The 13,623-nt window shown below is 47.4% G+C and overlaps 1 protein-coding gene across 1 annotated transcript; it reads left to right on the forward strand.

Moving 5' to 3' along the window:
• Nucleotides 1-8,744: 8,744 nt before the first annotated feature.
• On the forward strand, nucleotides 8,745-13,003 carry KCNA7 (potassium voltage-gated channel subfamily A member 7). The gene is made up of 2 exons (XM_015243068.3): nucleotides 8,745-9,426; nucleotides 10,525-13,003. Exons 1-2 carry the CDS (start codon nucleotides 8,872-8,874, stop codon nucleotides 11,338-11,340), a joined length of 1,371 nt encoding a protein of 456 aa, XP_015098554.2. The 5' UTR covers nucleotides 8,745-8,871; the 3' UTR covers nucleotides 11,341-13,003.
• The last annotated feature ends 620 nt before the right edge of the window (nucleotides 13,004-13,623 follow it).

The following is a 13,623-nucleotide window of genomic DNA, read 5'->3' on the forward strand; positions in this document are numbered from 1 at the left end:
GAAGTTAAGTATTTAAAGTTTTGGGGGTAGATTCAATTGCCTGTTTAATAATAATTACAGAAATTATTACAAAATTTAAATGACTAAATTCATATTACTTAAAAATTTTTTATCACATTTGCTTTATCAATGTGAGAATTCTGTGCTTTTTTTGGAGCTTTTCTGTAATTCTAAAATTCGTTCAAAATAAAAAGTTTGAAGAAAAAGCTAAATCTGCTTAAAAACGTATTTTTCTTTTATGCTATTTGAAAGTAAATTGCCGAGGCACCGCGTCTCTAAATGCTTCAGCATGTAACTCCTAAGAATAAGAACATTCTTTTACATAACCGCAAAACGATTTTCACCTCTGAGAATATTTATCCAGCCCCTATTCAGATTGTCCCAATTGACCCACAAGTATTTTGCTTTAATCTGAACCAGTAGCCAATCAAGGTTCACATCTCTTTAGTCTCTTTTAATATAGAATAGATACACACATGTACAACCACACACTTTTTTTCCCATTAGTTGTTGTTTTTTCCCCAGCGTTCAGAGCAGTTTCCAGTAGAATGTCCCACATTCTGGATTTGTCTGATTGTTTCCTCGTGTTTAGTTTATTCCACTACCCCTGTTTTGCCTATAAAATAGAAATTGAGTTGGAAGCTTTGAATAGACTGACGTTGAGCATTTTTGGCAAGAACGCTTCCGTGGTGATACTGCAGGCTTCGTATTTGCATCACATCTGGGAGGTGTATAATGTCAGGAGGTCCCCCTATTATGATGCTGAGTTTGGTCACCTGGTCAAGGAGCTAACTGCCAGATCTCTCCTTGTAAAGATACATTCTCCCCTTGGTAATCTGAGCAGTGAGACTCTGCCACTGGGCAAATACTCTGTTCCCCAAGCATCTCTCACCCCATGGTTTTGGCAGCCATTGCTGATCCTTGACTGAATCAAGTGTTACCTGGGGGAGAGGACAGATTTTATTTGAAATGAAATAGGAAGTATCTAAAGAGTTTTGATCAGGAGGACAGAACCTAATTTATATTCTTAAAAGATCATTTCAGGAGGAGGAGGTGGATGGACAGAAAAAAAAAATGCAGAGAAGAGGCTGAAGAAGAACAGTAGATGCTTAGAAGGCTACAATTTTCAGGGAAGAGATGGTGGCTTGGCCTGAGATGGTAGTGTTACCCAACTCACTTTGGCTGCTTACTGCTTGAAAGCCAATACTGGAGAGACAGGTGTTGGTAGGAAAGGAAAAGTTGCTTTATTCAGGAGGCCAGCAACCTGGGGAGGAGGTGAACTTATAGAGAAAAGCCAACTCGCAATTGCCAATCAGGGGACAAGAACTTTTAAAGGGGAGTCTCTGGGGTGTATATGCAGAGGAAGGGGGCTACATGCAGAACAGCACAGTCAGATCTGACAATTGTCTGTGGTGGTCTGATCAGTGTCATCTTGATTGTTTTAAGCGCAGTTAATCTTTAGTTCCAGGACTGGGTTTTTCCCATTTCTTTGAGGACAGTTCTTGAAATTGTGCAAGATGGATCAGCTTGTCATGGCTACAGTCTGGTTATCATGTAGGTAACTTCTTCCACCTGGTGGGGGTTCCAGTATCTGCAAAACAGCTCCAAAAATATAGCTCAGAATACTAACTATAGCCCTTGAGGAGGAACTAAAGGTTCTTGAGTGTGTTTAATGATGAAATTGTTATTGTTTTGTCCTGTTTGACTGCTTTTCTTTGCTTCTTCGTTCTTCATTTTTTTCTGGTTAAATTTATTCTTTGGCTAAAGTTTTTGTACAGACAAAAAGCAGGCAGAGGAGATGGTGGGGAGTCTGTCCTAAGAAGACCCTGTAGTGTCTTCCTCCATCACAGTAGCAGTGGGATGGAAAGGAGTGATGAGATTCAGGATGTATTGTGATGGTAGGGCTCACTTATTCAGTTGCTATAGGAGTGGAATTAGATTGTATGGAAAAAAGGGATGTTAAAAATAATACTTAGAGGAAATTAAGGAGGACTAAATGCAATGTGGGATCCTGGAGAAGATTCTGACCTGGAAAAAGAACACTAGTGGAAAACTGGTGAGATTCAGATAAGGTTTGTAGCATTATTGGTTAACAGCATTATATTATTGTTAATTTCCTGACAAATTATTGTAGTACGGTTATGAAAGAAGTTGATGTTGGTGAAAGATGGGTGAAGGATATATGGGAATTCTGTACCGTTTTTGGCAACTTTCCTGTAAGTCTGAAATGATTTCAAAATAACAAGTTTAATGAAAACATTTAAATGAAGTTAATCTTCCCTTCATAATAATCCTCGCTCCTAGATTTGTTGACTAATCAACTGGCTCATTGATGGTGCCATTGATTTAGAGAGGGAAGACGTGTAATGGTCGAGGAGGAGTTCTGGGTTTGGACATACCAAAGATGTCTGACACTCAGGTGGAGCTGTGGCCTTGAAAGTTGGAAGACATGACAATCATGGAAGAGTTTGGGGCTGGAAACCTAGATTTGGAAGTCATTGGTGTAGAGATAGCATTTGAAGCCATGTGACTGGATGGACTCAGCTAGGAGGGGAGAAAGGATGGAGAAAGGAAGAAGTCTGAGAACTGAGTCCCAAGGCCCTCCATCAGAGCTCAGACAAAGCAGGAAGACCCCGTAAAGGAGATGAGGGGGAGTGATGGCAAATGTAGGAGAAAACCCAGGAGAGTCAGGTGTCCAGGAAGCCAAGAAGGAAAGTGCTTCAAGAAGACAGTGTTCAATGTGTCTCATGCTGCTGAGAAATGCAGGACCGTAAGGACTGAGGTTTGGCCACGGTAGATGGCCTTGACAAGATGATGGGAGATGAAGTAGAAACCTCGGGTAGGGAAAAACCTTTAGAGAAGCTTTGCTGCCAAGGGAGCAGAGAGAAGCAATAATAGTGGAAGAGGAAAGTAGAGGCAAGGAAGTTTTTTTTTTTTAAGATAGAAAATATATTAAGTTGGGGAGGGTATAGCTCAATGGTAAAGCTTATGCCTAGCATGTTCAAGGTCCTGGGTTCAATCCTCAGTACCGCCATTAAAATAAATAAACCTGATTGCCTCCTCCCCTCCAAAAAAAGGCATTAAAAAAATGAAATGAAATTCAAATGTCCTTCCTACAGTGAATAGATAAATAGATGGACACACGCTCATAACTTGGAATAGTACTGAGTGTTAAGAAGGAAAGAACTACTGGAGGGAGGGTATAGCTCATGGTAGAGTGCGTGCTTAGCATGCACAAGGTCCTGGGTTCCATCCCCAGTACCTCCATTAAAAAAAAAATAACAACAATTTTAAAAAGAAGGAAAAACAACTGATATGCACAGCAGAAAAGAACCAGTCTTCCATGCATTATGCTACGTGTAAGAAGCCATATTGAAAAGGCTCTGTACTGTATGATATCACTTACAGTTGACCCATAAACAACACGAGTCTGAACTGCACAGGTTCACTCATATGTGAATTGTTTTCGAGAGTAACAGCTGCAGTATTGAACCATCCAGTTGGTTGAATCCCTGGATGTGGAACCGTGGGTGTGGAGGAACCACGTGCACTCAGATTTTCAACTGCATGTACTGTCCAAGCTCCTAACCAACCTTGAGCATTGTTCAAGGTCAACTATATTTGACGTTCTGGAAAAGGCAAAACTACAAGGACAGAGGGAAAGAAAGCAGAGCATTAGTTTCCAAGAGCTGGAAGTGGGGGAAGCAGTTGACTACAAAGGGAAGGAGGGAACTTTGAAAGAGGGACAGATGTGTTTTTTATTCTTATTGTAGTGGCAGTTACCTGACTCTATACATGGCCAAAATTCATAGAGGTGTACACTATTAAGGGTAAATTTTATTGCATGTAAATTAAACCTCAATAAACTTGACAGAACAAAACAAGTGGCTTCCCCAAATACTCACTAATTACAAAGGGAAAACAGTAATAACTCCAATGGAGAAACCTAGTAGATGCTACCCTAACCAAATGATCAAAATTAACATCACTCGTGATAAGATATATCAGAATCTTAAGATATATCAGAATCTTATGCCTCCAGTTTGATGTGATGGGAAGAGAACTTCACCTCCCATTTTCCCTCTTCCCCCCAAAAACCTCTGTAATCTCAATCTAATCAATATAAAACACCAAAGAAGTAAGTCAGAGAAAGACAAATATCATATAATATCATTTATATGTGGAATATAAAAAAATGACACAAATGAACTTATTCACAACACAAAAACAATCACAGACATAGAAAACAAATTAATGGCTACCAGGGAAAGGAGGGGAAGTGGATGAATAAATCGAGAATTCAGGATTTGCAGATGCTAACTACTATATATAAAATAGATAAACAACAAGGTCCTACTGTATAGCACAGTATTCAGTACCTTGTAATAGCCTCTAATGAAAAAGAATATGAAAAGGAATAAATATAAATATATAATTGAATCACTATGCCGTACACCAGAAATTAACACAACAGTCAGTGTAAACTGCCTACACTTCAATAAAAAATAATAATAAATAAAAAACAAACAAAAATATAAAAGACCAAATAAATGTAAATTGAGGAGCAGTACAGAATAACTGACCAGTAATCTTCAAAATGTTGAGGTCACTGAAGACAAGGAAAAAGTAAGAAATGACTGCAGAATTGCAGGGGACTAAAAGGGCATGACAGTTAAATGCCATATGGAATCCTGGATTCGATCCTGAAATGGAGAAAGGACATGAATGGAAAAAAACCGAGGCAATCTGAGCATCATGTAATCAATAGTATTGTACCAATGTCAGTTTCCTCATCAGTTCCTTCATTTTAACAAACAAACCACAACAATCTAAGTTGTTAACATGAGTGGGAAACTGGGAGAAGGATATCACGAACTCTCTGTTATCTTTCAACTGTTTTGTGAGTCTGAAAATATTTCCAAATTAAAACAAAATGATTTTATTATAGCCCAGGAATGACAGGAATGATACTGAGGAATGGGGAACCATCTGTGTTAGTTTCCCATTGCTGCTGTAACAAACTCCCACAAACTTCGTGGCTTAAAACCACATGCATTTATTATGATATAGTTCTGGAGGTGAGAATTCTAAAATGGGTCCACAGGGCTATGTTCCTTCTGGATGCTCTAGGAGAGAATTCATTTCCTTGCCTTCTTCAGCTCCTAGAAGCCACTTACATTCCCTGGCTCATGGTCCCTTCCTCCATCTTCAAAGTCAGCAGTGTAGCATCTTCTCTCCGCTCTGACCTCTGCTTCTGTCCTCACATCATCTATGAATCTGACCTTCCTGCCTCCCTCTTATAAGGACCCTTGTGTTACAATGGGCACATCCAGATCATCTGGGATAGTCTCCCTAACTCAAAATTAATTTAATCAAATCCATAAAGTCCTTTTTGCTACATAAAATATCCAAAAGTTCCAGGGATTAGGACGTGGACATCTTTGCAGGGGGCAGGGGAAGGCATAATTCTGCCTCTCATACAAATGACACAGGAGAATTAGGAGTGATGACTGGAGCAGAGTCTGCAGGTAGAACAGGAAAAAGGGACCCCAGACACAAAGCAAGACGTTGGTCTTAGGTCAGGTGGGATGGATGAAAAGCAGAGCATCTGGGCAGCTGACAGAATGAGCTGTGGGGAAATAAAGTGTTCTGGTAGCTTCTGTGTTTTCAGGGGAATGAGGTGTGAGTGGACCTGCTGACCGAATGAGGGTGAGGAGGGCTTGGGTATTGTGGGGGTTTGAGGAGAAGGAAGATGGGTAACAGCCATCTTGAGGGAGCTGAGGGTACAATGACGAGGAACCTGGAGCAGGGTGGCAGGGAGGGGTCCAGCCCCCCTCAGGGCCCCCTGGGAAGGCACGAAGTAAGTGAGAAGATTTACTAGGGTGAAGATTTGGCCCCAGTAGTGCCCTGGAGGGGGTCATAGGCAAAGGAGGTAAAGGCATGCACAAGAGAGTGACTTTATTGGTGGACCATGAAACAGTGGGAACCATGACAGAGAACCGGTGCAGAATTTCTTTGGGGGGACAACAGAAATGTTCTAAAACTGATTGTGGTGATGGATGCACAAGTCTTATGAATAGAGAAGAAGTCATTGTGTCACACACTTTATTTTTTTAAATTGAAGTATAGTTGATTTACAATGTTGTGTTAATTTCTGTTGTACAGCATAGTGATTCAGTTATGTACTTTTTCAGTTATCTTCTTTTTCGTTACAGGTTATTACCAGGTATTGACTATAGTTCCTTGTGCTCTACAGTAGGACCTTGTAGTTTATCTATTCTGTATCGAGTGGTGTGTATCTTCTCATATCAAATTCCTAATTTATCCCTTAACCCCCACCCTTTCCCCTTTGGTAACCATGAGTTTGTTTTCTATGTCTGTGTCTGTTTCTGTTTGGTACATAAGCTCATTTGTGTCATTTTTTTAAAGATTCCACATGTAAGTGATATCATATGATATTTGTCTTTGTCTGACTTTCTTCACTAAGTATGATCATCTCTAAGTCAATCTATGTTACTGCAAATGGCATTATTTCATTCTTTTGTGTCATATACTTTAAATGGGTAAATTTATGGTATATGAATTGGAGCTCAATAAAACTTAAGAAAAGGAAGGAAGGAAGGAAAGAAAAAAGGAAAGAAGGAGAGAAAGAAGGAAGAGACTGGGGTAGGGCGAAGGGCAGGATGGATAGAGATGATGGGCTCAGAGTACCGAGGGCCATGTTCGGATTATCTATTATTGTGGTGTGTGTAACAAACCACCCAAAGACTGGGTGACTGAAAACAACAAAGATCATTTATTTAGCCCCCAAGCCTACGATCTGGCAGGGCTTGGAGGGGGAAGGCTTATCTCTGCTCCAGAAGCATCGGGGCAGGTAGCCCGCTGGGTGGGAGGACGTTCTTCTAAGACTGCTCAGTCACGTGACTGCCGGCCAGTGCTGGTAATCAGCTGTGAGTCCAGCCAGGACCCGGGAACCTAGGGTCCTCTCCATGTAGGCTTTGCACAAGTGTCCCAAGGAAAAGGGTGGGGTGGAAAGTTGCCCTTTAGGCTGTAACCTCAGAAATCACACAGTGTTCCTTATGAGGTGGTCTATTAGTTGAAAGACTCACCAAAAGCTGGGGACAAAGACTCCACAAGATAGGGTGAGGTTTGGACTATACTGTAGCACAAAAACTATGGTCCTTTTAGGAAAAGACAATCCATTACAGGCCAGGTTTTGGCAGAATCATCTATGGGGCTATTAAAATGACTAAAAGTCATGACAGTAGTTTTAAAGGGATGGATGTGGAGCCAGAATCTAAAATCTTCTACGGGAGAGTGGGAGTGTCCAGAAGGGGAAGGGATGAGTTCTTTAGGGGAGGCTGGGAAGAGGTGTCCATGGATAACTTGAGCTTCAAAGGGGCTGAGAGAGGGAGAGTTGTCTGGAAAGGGCAAAAAGGAACACCCACCGCCAGACTCAGTGGTAGGAGGGTGTAAGAGACAGGCGGCAGGTGCAGGGAGGAGGAGGGGTCAGTTCACACAGAAGTTCAGAAACCCACAAAGAGGGGTCTCTGTAGGTTCTGAGAATGAGAAAATAGAGAAGACAGAGGAGAAAGGGGGCTGACCAGAGAGGGAAGGAGAAAGACCTTTAGTGTCTCTCTTCACTCCTCCAGCAGAGGGCGCCTAGGGCCTCATTCCCTGGAGTCCGGGTGACCAATCCGCACCAGTTCCCCTCAAGCGCATCCGAAGGGGCTATTTTTAAGCGGTGTCATAGGACACCGGTGGCTGGAAGGCCATCGTCTGTCTGTCCTTCGGCCCCTTTGAGTGACCCTGCGGCATCTCTCCAGCCCACCCCCCACCTGTTCCTGGTAGGCCCGGTCTCCTTTTGCACTATTCAGGGCTACAGCCCAGGCCTTGCTGGGTCAGAATGTCTTCAGGTGGAGATCCCGGGGGAGACCCGAGCGAGGGGACCCGGTGTGTGTGTGTTGGGGTGAGGGGTCACATGCTTGTGATCGCAGCTGCTGGAGCGTCCCTAGGATGGGGTCACCACCAGGATGTGGCAGAATCAGCCTAGAATGATGGACAGAGAGAGATTCAGAGATAGGACTCCGGAGACCCTGAGTCCTCCAGAGGCCCTGAGACAGAGACTTGCAGTAATTCAGAGATACAGGGAAAGAAAGACCCAAAGGGCTGAATGATAATGAGAGAAAAGAGACCCAGAGAAGAGACAGAGTCCAAGGGAGACAAGAGATAAACAGACAGAGATCCAAGAATCAAAACGAAGACGGAGATTCCGAGAGACCAAGACACAGAGACTGACAGGAATCCCCAGACACAGGTGACCCTAGAACGGCAAAACTCAGAGATAAATGACCCGTTGAGATACTCAGAGATACATTCCTGAGGTCAGAAATACAGAAGGACCCCAAAGCGGAGACATAGCTAGGTGCGGAGGCATGTAAGAGGAGAGAGACAGAGAGACAGAAAGAGATGGAAATTTGTGACTGCAACAGAGGGACTCAGATACTCATTAAAAAAAAAATAGACGAGAGACACATGGAAATCCGGAGAGACGCAGGACAGAGATTGCAGGCGACAGAGAGACAGAGGGAAAGGGGATGGGAAGACTGGATGGACTCGGAGAAAGCACAGCCCGGTGGCGGCTTGGGGGAAGGGGCGGGCGCCCCGGCAGAGGGCGCGCGGCCGCCCTCTGCCCCGCCGGGGTCACGGCGCCCCCTCCCCCGCGCCCTGGCCGCACGGCCGGGCTATTTTTACGCGTGGACACCGGACACCAGGCTGGGGCGGCGGCGGTGGCGGCGGCCGAGAGGGGCCGGGCCGGGTCGGGCGTCGGGGCCACACGTCCGTCCGCGGGTCGCCGGGGCTGCGCGCGCCATGGAGCCGCGGTGCCCGCCGCCATGCGGCTGCTGCGAGCGGCTGGTGCTCAACGTGGCCGGGCTGCGCTTCGAGACCCGCGCGCGCACGCTGGGCCGCTTCCCGGACACTCTGCTAGGGGACCCGGTGCGCCGCAGCCGCTTCTACGACGGCGCGCGCCGCGAGTACTTCTTCGACCGGCACCGGCCCAGCTTCGACGCGGTGCTCTACTACTACCAGTCCGGCGGCCGGCTGCGGCGGCCGGCGCACGTGCCACTCGACGTCTTCCTGGAGGAGGTGGCCTTCTACGGCCTGGGCGCGGCGGCGCTAGCGCGCCTGCGCGAGGACGAGGGCTGCCCCTTGCCGTCCGAGCGCCCACTGCCCCGCCGCGCCTTTGCGCGCCAGCTCTGGCTTCTCTTCGAGTTCCCCGAGAGCTCGCAGGCCGCGCGCGTGCTCGCCGTCGTCTCTGTGCTTGTCATCCTTGTCTCCATAGTCGTCTTCTGCCTCGAGACACTGCCCGACTTCCGCGATGACCGCGACAACCCGGGGCTCGCCGCGGTGGCTGCCGCTGGCCCGGTGAGGGGGCGGGGCCTGAATGGGAAGAGGCGGGGTTTGGGAGGAGCTAGACGGGGTCCACAGGGACCTGACCAATCATAAGATGGGGTAAGGGGCAGTGGAAGGCGGGGCATCTCAGGAAGGTGGGGCCTGGACCTGGGTGGTCAGGGCATTGGGGGGCCTGGGTGGGAAGACCTAGCCAATCATAGATGGGCAAGGGGCCGTGAGAGGTGGGCAACCCAGGGGTAGTGCCTGACCAGGGGGCTCTACCGTGAAAAAATGGGCTGGGGGCAGGAAGATACAGCCTGAGGATCTGGCTAGGAGGACCTGCCCTATCTGAAGGGAGGAGTTGAGGTAGGGGAGAAACACGGTTTGTGGAGGGCAGGAGGGCTGGAGGACAGGTACATTAAGAAATCGAAACTGAGGAGAGGGAGGGTATAGCTCAGTGGTACGGCGCATGCTTAGCATGGATGAGATCCTGTGTTCATCCCCCAGTACCACCACTTAAAATAAATAAACCTAATTATCTCCCCGCGCAAATTTAAGGGGAGCCTGAAAAATAAGGGGTCTATATGGCTGGCAGTTCCCAATGGTAAGGATGGGCTGGAGGTGGAGAGATCTGGGTCCTGAAAGCAGCTGAAGGAGCTGAAGGAGCTGAAGACGATGCATGGGGCTTAAGGGCTGGGGCAAGAGGACTCCGTCATAAAGAAAGTCAAACTGAGAGCAGTGAGAGGAGGGGCCCAGATTTTGACATACAGATAAGGTCTGGGCTGGGTTTGGGGAGGGCAGGGCACAAGGGAGTGGGGCCAGGGCGGGGGCCCCCCTCATCTGGAAAATCAGCTAGGGGCCAGATTTTGGGAGGGAAGGGGTTCAGCCCTGCTCAAGCATCATTTCAGGAGGCCTTGCCAGTGAAGGATCAAGGAACCTAAAGTCAGCCTTCCAGGGATGATCCCTGTGGTCCTGGGAAGGAGTCTGTGACAGCTGGGTCACTGGGGTTCTAGGGAAAGCAGCTATTGACCAATTTTTAAAGAAGTAGTTGAATATTTAAACATTGAATATGGCCATTCCAGTGTGTCCCAGCCCTGGCATGGTCCTCCCTGAATCTCTTCCTCCCTACAGTTCCCGGCTCGACTGAACGGCTCCAGCCCAGTGCCTGGACCCCCACCTCGCTTGCCCTTCGATGACCCGTTCTTTGTGGTGGAGACGTTGTGCATCTGTTGGTTCTCCTTCGAGCTGCTGGTGCGCCTGGCAACCTGCCCAAGCAAGACAGCCTTCTTCAAGAATGTGATGAACCTCATCGATTTCGTGGCCATCCTGCCCTATTTTGTGGCACTGGGTACCGAGCTGGCCCGGCAGCGGGGGGTGGGCCAGCCAGCCATGTCATTGGCCATCCTTCGAGTCATCCGACTAGTGCGCGTCTTCCGCATCTTCAAGCTGTCCCGACACTCCAAGGGCCTGCAGATCTTGGGCCAGACCCTACGAGCCTCCATGCGTGAGCTGGGCCTCCTCATCTTCTTCCTCTTCATTGGTGTGGTCCTCTTCTCCAGCGCAGTCTACTTTGCTGAGGTTGACCGGGCAGACTCCCATTTCACCAGCATCCCTGAGTCCTTCTGGTGGGCAGTGGTCACCATGACCACAGTTGGCTATGGAGACATGGCACCCGTCACTGTGGGTGGCAAGATAGTGGGCTCTCTGTGCGCCATCGCAGGCGTGCTGACCATTTCCCTGCCTGTTCCAGTTATTGTCTCCAACTTCAGCTACTTTTACCACAGGGAGACAGAGGGTGAAGAGGCTGGGATGTTCAGCCATGTGGACACACAGCCCTGTGGCCCACTGGAGGGCAAGGTCAATGGGGGTTTGGTGGATCGAGAGGTGCCTGAGCTACCACCTCCACTCTGGGCACCCCCTGGGAAACATATGGTCACTGAAGTGTGAGGGACAGTTGAGGTCTGCGGGACCTCATGTTTCCTTGGAGGGAGGGATGGAGGGAGGGGCAGAGGGGAAGATGGGGGGAGGGGGTTGGGTTTAGGAAGAACTAAGTTAGGTGGTAATGAGCTGGGAACACTAAATCTTGTTGGGTCTTGAGTGGTGGTTTGGTAGCTCCTGTGGGTACCTCCTTAGGTGACAATGAATGGCAATGGCTTATGCTGAGTTGAGGGGGAGATTCCATTGGTTTGTATTGCATTGGGCTGTGCAAAACTTGTGGAGCCTTTGGGGTAGTGTTGAGATAGGTTTGGTCACATAGTTTTGTGAGTTTCTTAGTTCCATGTTGGGTTGGGTTAAGTGGCGAGTCTTGTCCAACTGCATTGTGCAGGACTCTGTGGTTTTATGAATCCCCTAGGGCCATGCTAAGGTGGTCACCCATGGCATTGTTGGGACTGCATAGTGTTGTGGAGTTGAGTTGAGACATGGTGGAAACCGTGTGGCTTTATGATCCTTCTAGGGCCATGTTATTTTAGGTTCTGTGAACTTGTGAGTTACGTAGAAATACAAATAGTCAAGTGATAAAATGGGAGCTTTCTAGGTCACATTAGGTTAAGTTGGGTTGGAATGTATGGGAGTCTTTCAGGGTTCTGTTGTGTTGAATTGTGTAGAGTTATGTGGCTGGAAGTTTCTCAGGGCTACGCTGAGTTGAGTAGTAATGAGTTGTATAATCATGTGAGTCTTGTGGGGCCAGTTCAGTTGGGTAGTACAACTGTTTTGAGTCTCATAGGGCCGTACTGAGTTGAGTTACAAGTTGTATCGTTGAGTCCTGCAGGAATGTTGGGTTAAGTTGAACTGTATGTACGAGCTCCATAGGGCCATGTTGGTTTGTGTTTGCATTTAGTAGCAGTACCAGGACCCAAGGATAAGAGCACTGAGAAGGAATCATGTATCTAGGAGCGAATGTGGTGTGTGGGCAAACTGATCTGGCTTGCCCAGTGTCATTCACTGTAAGGGGCAGGGCTGGGGGCTGTAGATTCAGGTGTTCATGCACAGGGACTCTGGATAAACTAGGAAGATGTAGCTGCTCCTTCCATTTACCCCACACCTGCTTTGTTTTGCCATTCAAACCTCTTCTCCACAGAGTTTGGCTTACAGACTCTTGAATGGAGATCAGAGCCACAAGGGCAGGGGAAATGGGGAGAAAGTGTTTGTAGAAATTGTTTGGAGAAAATGTTTCTGTCCCTGTCCCCCCCCAACATGATGGGGGGATAGAAACTCAAGAGAGGGGGACAGACAGCTGGAGAGGGATAGAGACCCAGAGAAAGAAGAGATACCCAAAGAAGAGACAGAGACCCAGAGGGAGGAGATAGAGACCCAGGGGGGCGGGTGTCAGACACCCAGAGAGAGAGGATCAGAGACCCAGAGTTGGAAAGAGACCAGAGCACCCCAGAGAAAGAGAACCAGAAAAGAAACAGGCAGAAGAAGTCAGTGCCCCCGAACTGAACCCAAGAGAAACGCTGTCTCTCTTCCATAGGATCACAAAGGAATCCCAAATCATGGCGAGCCACCCCCTCCTCCTGCAGCATAAGAAGTCAGCCAGACGAGCTGCAGGGCCCGCTCTCTTTTCCTGGGGAGAAACCAGATTCTCAGAGCATGGGAGTGGCTTCCCGAGGTCCCATGGCATGTCCCCGGGGGCCAAGACTTGTGGCCAGCCGCGTGACCCCATATGTCCCCATCCGCCTGCCGGTACACACAGGACCTCCCCAGTCCAGCAGCTTCACGTCTCACAAATGAGGCAACCGAAGCTCAGAGGGCAGGGTGTTATCCAAGGTCACAAAACCTTTTCAGAGATCTTTCAGTACTAAAAGGGCATTTGGAGGACGAGGAGGACGGTTAAATCACTAACACATATAGGACTTCCTATGTGGCAGGTATTATTCAAAGTACTTGTATAAATTTATTAAAATCCATTCAGTGGTTTACAGAGAGTTGTCATTGTTATTTTCAGCTCTAACCCCCTCCCCCTTTCTTTTTTGGTCAAATGAAAGCTTACTTAGAAGCAAGAGTGTCATATCAGAAGGGAACTGTTTGAGGGTGACGTCCCCCTCATGGAGTCTCTCTTGGCAACTCAGAAAGCAGCTAGGAAATTCAGTCTGGAACCCCCTGATTTAATCCAACCACCTTTTTCACAGAGCAAGAGAAGAAGGGACAGATTGTGGGAAGAGTTTGATAAAGGTCGAAAATAATATAACCTTTAAATAATATAACACTTCTCTCTGAAATGGAGAGGAA

The sequence above is a fragment of the Vicugna pacos genome, chromosome 9 (genome assembly GCF_048564905.1).
Source record: "Vicugna pacos chromosome 9, VicPac4, whole genome shotgun sequence".
Taxonomy (NCBI): domain Eukaryota; kingdom Metazoa; phylum Chordata; class Mammalia; order Artiodactyla; family Camelidae; genus Vicugna; species Vicugna pacos.